Source organism: Hibiscus syriacus, unplaced genomic scaffold (assembly GCF_006381635.1).
Source record: "Hibiscus syriacus cultivar Baekdansim isolate YM2019G1 unplaced genomic scaffold, ASM638163v2 tig00004072_pilon, whole genome shotgun sequence".
Classification (NCBI taxonomy): domain Eukaryota; kingdom Viridiplantae; phylum Streptophyta; class Magnoliopsida; order Malvales; family Malvaceae; genus Hibiscus; species Hibiscus syriacus.
Genome location: NW_024061998.1, coordinates 494,426 through 506,427, shown reverse-complemented (window position 1 = coordinate 506,427; position 12,002 = coordinate 494,426). Strand labels below are relative to the sequence as shown.

Genomic DNA, 12,002 nt, shown 5'->3' with positions numbered 1-12,002 from the left:
CGTTAGAGTATATTAGCTATAATACTGATATAGATCCATGTGTGATTATGTAGATACTAAAAGTAAGCTTATTCCTGAATGATCAAATGATTAGAATCGAATCAAAGCAAAGCTAAGGTGAGTGCATACTATATGTATAGTATAATAGAATAAGACTTGTGATAAGTTTAATCCCTATATTGATTTTCATAGTACAATAGTTGTGAACATGCATACATGATAATTATTGTAATACATGCATAAGGCATATATATGTTCATGTGATTGGATAAATGATGTATATATATGAATAGATTCAAATACACATGTGATATGATATGTGATATGAGAACATGACATGAAGTAAGTGACATGAGCTACATGATCACAAGAGAAATGACACGAGTACATGAACATATGAAATATAAGAATAATGCCCATAGTATACGATATGAGAGCTACAGGCGTAATTAGCATACCAAGAGTCGAGGGTATAATAGTCCTTCGGGATGTAGTGGTCCTACGGGACATATATAACAGTCCTTCGGGACGAATACTGAACCAAGGTTCGGTGCCCCATGGGGGAATTGATATGAGCTGTGGTGACATCATTAGTGCACAACCTCAATGTACTCACATACCACTATTCTCAATAATATACATGGGTAATTAAAATACAAGTAAAGTGAAAAGTGGTACAAGAAGGTAAGTTTTGTACATGCATGATATGATTATATATGTTATTGTGTAATAGATACATGCATATTGAAATGTCATGAAGGAAATGGTAAGAATGCATATTCATGAAGATATTGTTGCATATTCATTTATTGCCTCACTAAGTCTATGACTTAGCGTGTAAGTGATTTATACGTAGGTACTAAGAAATAAGAAGATTCAGAATAGAAGTGGCACATACAACAATATTACTAAGAAATCAGATCAGAAGTAATTGACAAAGTAGGTATTTTATTGTGTATAGAGTGTTAGTATGTAATAAGTGGTTAATTACGAATGCTCTGATCGATTTTGTATTAAGTGGTCTCTTTTATGTCAATTTAAGTATTTTGTTTTAATGAAATTTTAAATTTCTCTATTTTTCTTTAAGAATCAAAGTTTGAAAAGTCAATGTGACATCTCAGACTTGTATTCGGGTCGAATATGAGTTAGAGGTGTTACAACAACTCCCAAGAAATCTCAAAGCTGGATTCAAAATCCAGGAAATGCAAATTCTTGGGGTATTCTGATGGAGTCAAGGGGTATCACTTGTGGGATCCCACTGCCCGCAAAGTGATCATCAGCAGAGATGTTATATTTGTAGAAGATAAACTACAAAGAAAAGAAGATGATGATAGCGCTGAAAAGTCAGAGACTACACAAATACATGTGAAAAAGGAGGTTGAACAAGGAGATTCTTCAGAAGCAGAACCAGCACATGATGAACAAGAATCAGAGAGTTCTGAAGCTCCAACAACTCGTCAATCAAATCGTGTGAGAAGACGTCTCAATTGGCACTCAGATTATGTTATAGAAGGAAATATTGCATACTGCCTTTTAACAGAGGACGGTGAGCCATCAACATACCAGGAGGCAATAAACAGCTCAGATGCTTCATTATGGATGATAGCGATGCAAGAAGAAATAGAAGCCCTTCATAAAAATAATACATGGGACTTTGTACCACTACCACAAGGAAGGAAGCCAATTGGTAACAAACGGGTCTTCAAAATCAAGCGAAATGGTGACGATCAAGTGGAGAGGTATCGTGCAAGACTGGTGGTAAAAGGATATGCTCAAAAAGAAGGTATTGATTTCAATGAAATATTTTCTCTTATGGTTCGACTAACAACAGTTCAAGTAATTTTGGCAATGTGTGCTATATTAAACTTACATCTAGAGCAGCTAGATGTTAAAACAACTTTTCTTCATGGAAATATTGAAGAAGAGATTTACATGCTCCAGCCTGAAGGTTTTGAAGAAGACGAAAAGAAGAACTTGGTTTGCAGGTTGAACAAATCTCTATACGGTCTAAAGCAGGCGTCGAGGTGTTGGTATAAGAGATTTGATTCTTTCATTATGTTCCTTGGATACAACAGACTTAATGCAGACCCTTGTGCTTATTTCAAGAGTTCTGGTGATAACGATTTTGTTATATTGCTGTTGTATGTGGATGACATGTTGGTTGCAGGACCCAACAAAGATCATATTGAAGAATTGAAGGAACAACTGACTAGGGAATTTGAAATGAAGGACTTGGGGATCAACAAACAAGATTCTAGGGATGCAAATTCACTGAGACAGAAGTAATAGGAAGATTTGGCTTTCACAAAAGAATTACTTGAAGAAGATATTGTCAAGATTCAACATGCAAGATTGTAAGTCAATTTCTACCCCTCTTCCTATTAACTTTAAATTATCCTCCAGTATGAGTCCTAACAGTGAAGAAGAGAGGATGGATATGTCTCAAGTACCGTATGCATCGGCAGTGGGAAGTTTAATGTTCGCTATGATATGCACAAGACCAAACATTGCACAAGCAGTGGGAGTGGTTAGTCGGTACATGGTGAATCCAGGCAAAGAGCATTGGAATACTGTAAAAAGGATCCTAGATACATCAAAGGGACCTCAAATATTGCATTATATTACGGAGGATCAAACTTACTAATCAATGGGTATGTAGATTCTGACTATGCAGTGGATTTGGATAAAAGCAAATCTACTACAGGATATGTGTTCAAAATTGCTGGTGGAGCTGTAAGCTGGGTTTCAAAATTGTAGTCAGTTGTGGCTACATCCACAACAGAGGCAGAATATGTAGCAGCTACACAAGCTAGTAAAGAAGCAATTTGGTTGAAGATGCTATTGGAGGAGCTTGGGCACAATCAAAAGTATGTATCTCTGTTTTGTGATTGTCAAAGCGCCTTGCATCTAGCAAATAATCCAGCATTTCATTCAAGGATAAAACACATACGAGTTCAATATCATTTCATTCGTGAAAAGGTGGAAGAAGGGACGGTAGATATGCAGAAGATCCATACCAAAGACAACATAACAGATTTCATGACGAATGCGATCAATACTGATAAATTTACTTGGTGTCGATCCTCTTGTGGCCTGTCAGAAACGTAAGCAACATGATGGTACAAGGTAGAAAGAATGGTGTGAAGATATAATTGTTTCAATCAAATCTTCAAGTGGGAGATTGTTGAAAAAAATCAAAAACCACATGGGCTGCTAGTTAGCAACCGGTGGCTTTGAAAAAAAATTATTATTAGCCAATTTTGTTGAATATTTGCTAAAGGGGATAATTACATTTAGTCACTAAACTTTAGGTTATTTATAAGATTAGTCCTCAAACTTCAACTATAAATACTCTATCCCATTTAGCTTCAAAACCATCCCAAAGCATTCTAGCTTTCTTCTAATACTAAAGAATTTAGAGAGTTTCTTGAGAGTTGTTTTTCTCTTTTTTATCAAGAGAGAATTATCATTGTTTTCTCCTTGGTAGATCAAGAGAGGTTGTAATTCCTATTTTCTCATAGTGAAATTCTTCTACCGTTACCCGTGGTTTTTACCCTATATTATTTAGGGGTTTTCCACGTAAATTTTGTGTCTCTTTTATTTTCATTTTTATTTTCTCAAATTATCAGTTGCGATTTTGCTCTATCCGATAGCCGTCTTCCGCAACATTATCTGGAGGTAGAGACTAGAGAGGATTTAGGTGCTTTGGCTATGTTGGAAGATAGTGTAAAGAAGCTAAAAACTCCCAAAACATCACCTGGGCTAACATTAAGCAAATGCCAGATTGAGTGTGCAGTTGATTTGTTAGCTGATTAGATTTATGAGTGTTGTGAGTCGGTTTCATTTTCGAGTCTTGAAAATCCAAAGTTTAGAGCTTTTCTTAATCAGGTCGGGTTGCCGCCAGTTTCAAGCAGGGAGCTTGCTGGGAGTATATTGGATGTTAAGTATGAGGAAGTGAAAGAAGAATTTGAGGTCAGGATTCGAGATGTCATGTTCTCCCAGCTTTCATATGATGGGTGGAAAGTTAGGAGCGTTGCTAGTGGCGACAGGAGCTTGGTGGAAAGCCATGTGGTTGGGAAGCCATGGAAGTGTATGCCATAAGAAGATGGGGTTGGGGAAGATAACATTCTAGAAAAAGGGTAAATTAGAATTTTGTCCTTAAATTACTTTAAATTTATAAAATGGTCCCTAATTAGCATTTTATATAAAGTTAAACCCTTTTACTAAAGTGTCACATCATCAAACTAACGGAAGTAAACGTTTTAGGGACCATGTTTTAATTAAAATACAATGAAAGTGATTGTGAATAAACTTTTTCAATTGAGTGACCATACGTTAAAAAAATGAAACAAAAGTGATTAACTATGTAGTTTACCCTAGATTTAATTTCCGTAAGATACAAAATAAAATCATGTGCTGAGTTGCAGCCGAATGAGAAAATGGTGTATTTTATAACCAAAATATAAATTGGAATTCAAAATTAATTTTTAGAAAAATGGATATATTTGCTTGATTTTTATTTTGCCACGACACCATCTGATAACTAAGAAGGTTGAAACAGTTAATTCAGTAATTGAACGAACTAAATTATTTTTAACCTAATTAATTGAAATTTTTTCTTTAATCTTTAATCAAATCAATTTTTTTTCGGAAAATATGGTTAATATTTGAATCCATATACATATATTCTAAGTTTTATTGCTAAATCTGTTAGAAAATTATTACTATATATATTGTGCAATAAGTATATAATTTCTATACGAATAAAAATATATATAATTTAGATTTCATATGTAGATCGATTCAAAGCAAAGAAACTGGGTCTGAGAAAATCTAGAACAGGGGTGAAATGGAAGCGAAGAAGGGAAGTCGAAAATGGCATTCTGTGTTCGTAAACAATGTGAGCAAAAGGATTAGTTCAAGAACTCTTAAGGAGGCATTTCAGTCCTATGGAGACGTGATTGACGTTTTTATAGCGTATCGAAACAGAAGAAGACTAGAAGCTGACTCAACTTTTGCGTTCGTTAGGTTCGGAAGAAAATATGAAGCTGACACAGCGGTTCGTAGAGCAGATGGTAGGATCATGGACGGGTTTAAGATTAGAGTTTTTCCCGATAACAAGAGAACACCTAAGATTCAGAGGTCAGAGGCTGTTAGAAACTTTAACAAATCTTGGATGCCTTCGTTAAGGGACTCCAGATCTTATAAGGATTTAGTCGGAGGGTCTCATTATGTTGAAGGAAGGTCAGAGAACAACGGTGCTTCTATTCAGCTTTCAAAACATTCAGGTCTGGAAAAAGTGGTTCACGTTAAGATCGATGATGGAAAAACGCCGAGGTCCGTTCACAAGTATGGTGACTACAAAAGGTTAATCTGCATTGCAAAGAATGAAGTTTTGTGGAGGAACTTTTGTCTAGTGGGGAAAATTAAAAATATGTTCAATGAAGATATCATTCAGACAGCTTTCAATGCAGAAGGGTTAGATGTTAAAGTAAGCTTTTGGCATGATTTACTGGTTGTCATTCAATTCAAATATGAATCTGATCTAAAGGCGTGTTGGTCTAATAGAGAGGAATGGGTCTCTCGGTGGTTTGACGAGCTCGAACTGTTGGAGGGTTATGAGCACAAAGTTAAAAGTAAAGTCTGGATCCATTTGACGGATGTTCCATTAACAATGTGGAGTGATAAATTTTTCAGTGAGTTGGGAAGTATGTGGGGTAAAGTGTTATTGATTGAAGAAAACACCAGTAAGCGGGCAAGGTTTGACGTAGCTAAGATCTTGCTGGAAGTTCATTATGCTTCGGACATTCCTGACAAAGTCTCCATTGTTTCCAATGGGAGCTTTTATTCCATCAAAATTTCTACTGAAGTTCAGGATGTGCCTCGAGTGTTCATAGATGGATCGATGCCGGAGGCTGGCGCGTGGGTTTCAGATGCTGTGGAGGTGGGTAACGAAACTTTGGTAGAAGATGCACATGCCGACAGCATTGGGCCCGAGGCTGATGTTAGTATTGCTGCCTCCCATGCTTCACACTGCCAGAGAAGCGTTAATTCCAACGGTATGGGAGCAGGTAGTGGAAGGCTAGTGGAAGTCGAGGTGGACAGGAGTGGTGTGGGGGTTGAGAATCTGCAGAGGTCCCGGTCTTGGAAAATATTGGGCCAATGATATTGAGTGCAGACGAAAGCGTTGGGCTTGTGGCTCTGAATAGAGAAGTGGGGCAAGACTGGCAGACCCAGTCTTTATCTCATTGCTAAAGGTTTTTGGATATTCCCATCGAGGAGGTGTCCTCAATCAGATTAGAGGGTGAGGGTCTTCCAGTAATTCTCCATGGGGTGGCAATGAATCAATCTTCGAAGCCTCTGAAGGTTATTCCTAATTCACACGGATTTGTTTTCTCATCCAGAGCAGAGGATGGGATGAATAGGACTTCTCCTAGTAGTCCTGATAAAAGTAATGTATCAAAAAGAAAGAAGAAGAGTTCGAAAAGGCGAAAACCAATTCATGCAGTTAGAAGGGGTTCGGTGGATCGTGATTGTTCTGCGAGGGAAGCTCAAGCCGATCCGGGGGGTTCCATCAATGAAGCGATGGCTACTTATTGTGTTGGGGAGGCTTTGGGTGTTGTTTTCACAGCGTCGAAGGAGGAGGTAATTCAAAGATTAGAGCAGATCGAATAATCGGGTAAGCTCTGAATAGGGTCTGAGTTTCGTTCAGTCTTCTGTGTGTCAGTTACTATATGGATTTGAGTTTCTCAGTTTTTAGCTGGAATATTAGAGGATTGGGGAAAAATGTTAAATTAAGAGCCATCAGTCGGGTTTTAGAGTCAAATAAGCCTGGTGTAGCATTCTTCCAGGAATCCAAAGTGAGTGAGATTTCTGTAATTGTTGACCGGTTGTTAAGGGGTTTTATTAGAAGGGATTTGATTTTTTCGCCTGCTGTGGGAGCTTCAGGAGGTCTCATTACTCTATGGGATCGTAATGTATTTCAGATGACCAGTAAGGTTATTCTAAGGAGAGTTGTGGCTGTGAAAGGCAGATTGGTGTTTAATAATTTAGAGTTTGGTTTTGTGAACGTTTATGGTCCAAATATTCATTATGACAGATCAGATTTTTTTGAGCAACTTAGTTGGGTTATCTCTAACCTCAATTGCCTAGTTGTTGTAGGGGGGATTTTAATGTTGTAAGGGTTGTCTCTGAAAGAATCGGGTCCTCTGACCTTCCTAGTGCGAGGCGATTTTTTGAGGATTTTATTTCACGGTGGGATCTGATAGATGTCCCAGTCATCGGCAGTTTATTCACATGGTTTAGGAGTGGATCGAGTACGGCAGCAAGTAGATTGGATAGGTTTCTGATATCTACTGATATTGCCTGCGTTTTCCCGGGGTTGGTGTAGTTCACTCTTCCAAGAAGTGTTTCAGATCATAATCCGGTAGTTTTAAAAATAAGGAAGGGAAAAAAGGTTGTTAGGCCTTTTAAATGGTTCAACCATTGGGCTGAGGATCCTGTTCTTGTCGAAAGAATTAAGGGCGTGTGGATGACTAATAGAGGTAAAGGCATTCTGCATTCTCTGTCGCTTACAAAGGCCGTGACAAAAGAAAGGGAAAGATCAATCCGTGATAGCAATACTGATTCGGTGGAGAAGATTGGGAATTATATTGATGATCTAGAAAAGATATGTATTTTGAACCCCAGCTCATCTTCTGCTCAGAACGATCTAGTGGCTATGAAGGCTCGGTTGTGGGCACTGTTGAGGAAAGAAGAACGAGAGTGGCTTCAAAAATCTAGACTCAAATGGTTCAAAGAATGTGACAGAAACACGAAGTTTTTCCATTTAACTGCTTCTTCGAGAGCGAGACGAAACCAGATTTCCAAACTGAAGGTTAATAATTGTGTTTTAAAACATCAAGTTAAGATTCAACAAGCCTTTATTTCCTACTTTCGGGGTTTTTACAATGATGTGAAGACAATTTCAGTCAAAAAATGGGAGATTCCGATAAAGAAATTGAGTGTTGTTTCTAGAAGGCTTCTTGAAAGTCCATTTTCTGAATAAGAGGTATGGTTCGTCATTAATTCTTCTGATGGTTCGCGAGCGCCGGGACCAGACGGTTTCAACTTGAATTTTTTTAAGAAATTCTGGCTGGTCATTAAGGAAGATGTCATGATGTTTATGTCTGATTTTTACTGGGGTAGAATCGAGGATCCATCCTTCAATAACTCCTTCATAGCCCTTATCCCGAAGACAGGTGAGGCCGTTTCTCCGGAGGACTTTAGACCAATCTCGCTGGTAGGGAGTTTGTATAAAATAGTATCTCGGGTTATGGCAAAGAGAATGGGTATTTGTATCAAAGAGGTGGTAGGGGAAAACCAGTTCGCTTTTACTTCGGGTAAACAGATTGCCGATTGCGTCTTGATAGCAAACGAAGTCATTGATGACCTATCTAAAAAGAAGAAAAAAGCGTTACTTTTTAAGGCTGATTTTAGAAAGGCGTACGACTCTGTTGACTGGAACTTTCTAAACCTTATTCTTAAAAAGATGGGGTTTGGAAAAAGATGGAGAAAGTGGGTCCAATTCTGTATTTCGACTTCATCTATTGTTGTTCTTGTTAATGGTTATCCCTCGGTCAGGTTTTCTATTAAGCGAGGACTCAGGCAGGGTTGTTCGTTATCGCCATTTCTTTTCAATGTTGTTGGAGAGGCCCTTAGTGGCATGCTTAAGAAAGTGACTGATATTGGGTTGTGCGGTAATGTTGGAGTAGGGTTTGGAAACACAGAAATTACTCATATCCAAATCGCATACGATCTGCTGATTTTTTCGGCTGCTAACGAGCAGAGTTTAAAGAATTTCAAACGTGTTCTAAAAATTTTTGAGTTAGCGGCTGGCTTGAAATTAAATATGTCGAAATCAAAGATTTTTGGTATCAATGTAGATGATAGCAGGATAAGTTATTGGGCGAATTCAATTAATTGCGGTTGGGATTCTCTTCCTACGACTTACTTGGGTCTTCCTTTAGGTCACAAAAAGAATTTGAAGTCTCTGTGGCAACCAGTTTTGGACAAGGTACAGGCTCGATTACAGAGCTGGAAATCTAAATTTTTATCCTTTACGGGCAGGCTTACGCTGATCAGATCTGTATTATCTAATTTACCTGTATATTTTATGTCGGTATTCCCTATGTCTCTATAGATAAACTCATTGCCTCTTTTGTCTGGAAGGGTAATTCTGAGAGAGCAATCCATTGGTTAAAATGGAAATCAGTTTGTGGGCCGAAATCTCATGGGGGAGTGGGAATCTTTGATGTTCAAACTAGAAACCGAGCCTTGCTAAATAAGTGGTTTTGGCGGTTTAGCAAGGATGGCGATTGTCTTTGGAAAAAAATCATAGTTGCTAAGTACAATTACAGCCTTGATTCGATCATTCCTAAAGAGGTTAATGTCCGAAATTCTTCTTGGGTTTGGAGGAATATCGTGAACCCGGTGGCCTCGCACGAGGGGAATATGAGTGCTGATTTTTCTTGCAAAATGGGTAATGGAGAGAAAATCGATTTTTGGAATGATCGCTGGTCTGAAATGAATTCGCTTAAAGCTTCCTTCCCTAGAATCTTTGGTTTGGCTCTAAAAAAGTCCGGAAACATATCCGAGTTTGGGAGTTGGGTGAACGAAGTATGGGAATGGAAGATTGAGCTTAGGAGAGGCCTCTTCGAATGGGAAAATGCTCTTTGGTTGAACTTCATGGAGGTACTAAATAAAGCAATTAGTTCAGCTCCTGCTTTAGACAATTTGATTTGGGCAGGCTCTGCCGATGGTCGTTACTCTCCGAAATTATTTTGTCTTAAGGAGGCATCAGCTGGCAAATTGGAAGACCCAATCTGGAGAGCTGTCTGGTGTAAATTCGTGCCTCCAAAAGTGTCAGGTTTCGTTTGGAAAGCAGTGCATCAAAGGCTACCAGTTATTTCCGAATTGATAAAGCGAGGTGTTCCTCTTTCTGATAATTCTTTTTGTTCTTTCTGTCACCGTTGTCCAGAAACTATTAATCATATCATGATACAATGCGAGGTGGTATGGCAGATTTGGCAACGTTGGTGTTCCATGTGGCACATTTGTTTGGTTTTTCCTTCGAATGCCAAAGACTTGCTGCAAGTCTGGATTTCTCAGAAAATTAAAAAGAAATTTCGGGCTCTATGGAATATTGGTTTCTTTGGCATTATATGGAAAATATGGTTGTGTCGGAATAATAACAGATTTCATGGTTAGTCTTTTTCGGCTGAAACGTTGTTCCATTCTGTTATGGTGCAGATAGGTGTTTGGGCCAATGCGCTTTGGCCATGGTTGATACCGAGCATTCAAGATTTCGTTCGTTGTCCCGATTCAATGTTGATTGGAAGTTGTTGAGAGAAAATAGTTTTTGATTGCTGAAGTGGGTTAGCTGCGCAGAGTGGAGCTCTCTCCACCTCTGATAATGGAGTCTGCCTTTTCCTGTTTTTGTTCGTTAGTTAGTTCTTTGTGGGAGTTGCCATTGATTATTGATCTGCTAGCATTTAATAGTTTTTTTAGCTATCTATTCTGCGTAGTGCTCCAGTCTATTGTTTTCCTTTTATCTCGATTTGTGTTGCTAAGCCAGATTATCCAATTCTCTTCGTTGGTCTGTGTTTGTTTCTGTCTGCTGGTTTTGCTGTGATACTGGCGGAGGAACTGGTTTGGAGGTTGTTAAGAAGGGGTTTGGTTGAGATGTTGCAAGCGTTTTCGTGTATTTTTACTCTCCATCCCAAGGTACACTCTTTTTCCTCCATTTAGGATTAGGGAGGTTTTTTAATGAGGTCCTTGAGGTGGTATACTTTGTACTCTCCTATTAATACAAAGTAACATCTTTCAAATATATATATATATATATATATATATATATATATATATATAACTAATTACTAAATAGTCCACATACAGTCATTTACTTCAGACACATACAAAATATTGAAGCAACAATAATTAAAAAATACTAAATTATTTACAATGTAATCAATTTTAAAAGTTTCGTTTTGATAAAATCTAACGATTATGCACATAACATTGTAATAAAAATATTCTTAGAAATGTTTAAAAGTGATTTCAAGAAATATGACATAATTAATTTGGAAAAAAAATTATACATAAATCATGCTCTTAAAAACATAAATATATCAAAAATAAATGTCCCGAATCATCATTTGAATCAAAATACCAAAAACTAAATGTTATTACGACATTGTCAGCACATCAAATTTAAGTCGATGAGACACAAAAAGGTGTCAAAATCTTTTAAACATTCGAAAATTCACTGGATAATATATATGTAATTCATTATCTTCGAAATAGAATAATTTTGTATACTTAGAAACCTTATGTTAGTTGATATGAAAAGTGTTATAAACATTGGAAAATCTTACTGGATGATATATATTTATGATCTCTGAAATAAAATTAATATTTTTACTCAGAAACCTTATATTAGTTTATATTTATAGGGATAATTACCAACCAAAAACTACCAATTACACGTCCCATTATCACACATACAATACAAAGGCAATTCCCACACAAACCACCATGCAGGTCATCAATTCAAAACATGGGCCTAAATTCTAACATGCAACTGCTAAACAATGTCATGTCAGGAGTAGTAGTGGTGGACCAGATGTTGGGCTTACCCATATGACTCACAAAGAAAACCCAATTATGGGTACAATAAGTGAACCTAAAACTCAACCTTTTTGTTTGATTTAATTACATATTTCAACCTAGGATGGCTTGAGGGGTTGGCAACATCAGTGTTGAAACAAATGGTTGAGATTCAAAATTTGAGTTTATAAGTTTAAATTCGAATCCTACCATCGTCACTATTGGTGGACAATCTATAAATTTATATGTAAATCTCAATTAGGTCTTCGGAATGCCCTGACCTTGGATTGAAAGAGTCACCCTTGATCTTGAACTTTTTTGTACCAATAAAAAAAACATCAGTGATGGTTTAAGGG

The 12,002-nt window shown here is 37.4% G+C and overlaps 1 protein-coding gene across 1 annotated transcript; it reads left to right on the top strand.

Moving 5' to 3' along the window:
• The first annotated feature begins 6,734 nt into the window (after positions 1-6,734).
• Positions 6,735-10,386, top strand: LOC120189810. Its single transcript, XM_039192993.1, has 5 exons — positions 6,735-7,127; positions 7,391-7,876; positions 8,051-9,055; positions 9,211-10,053; positions 10,291-10,386. Exons 1-5 carry the CDS (start codon positions 6,735-6,737, stop codon positions 10,384-10,386), a joined length of 2,823 nt encoding a protein of 940 aa, XP_039048924.1.
• Positions 10,387-12,002: the final 1,616 nt, after the last annotated feature.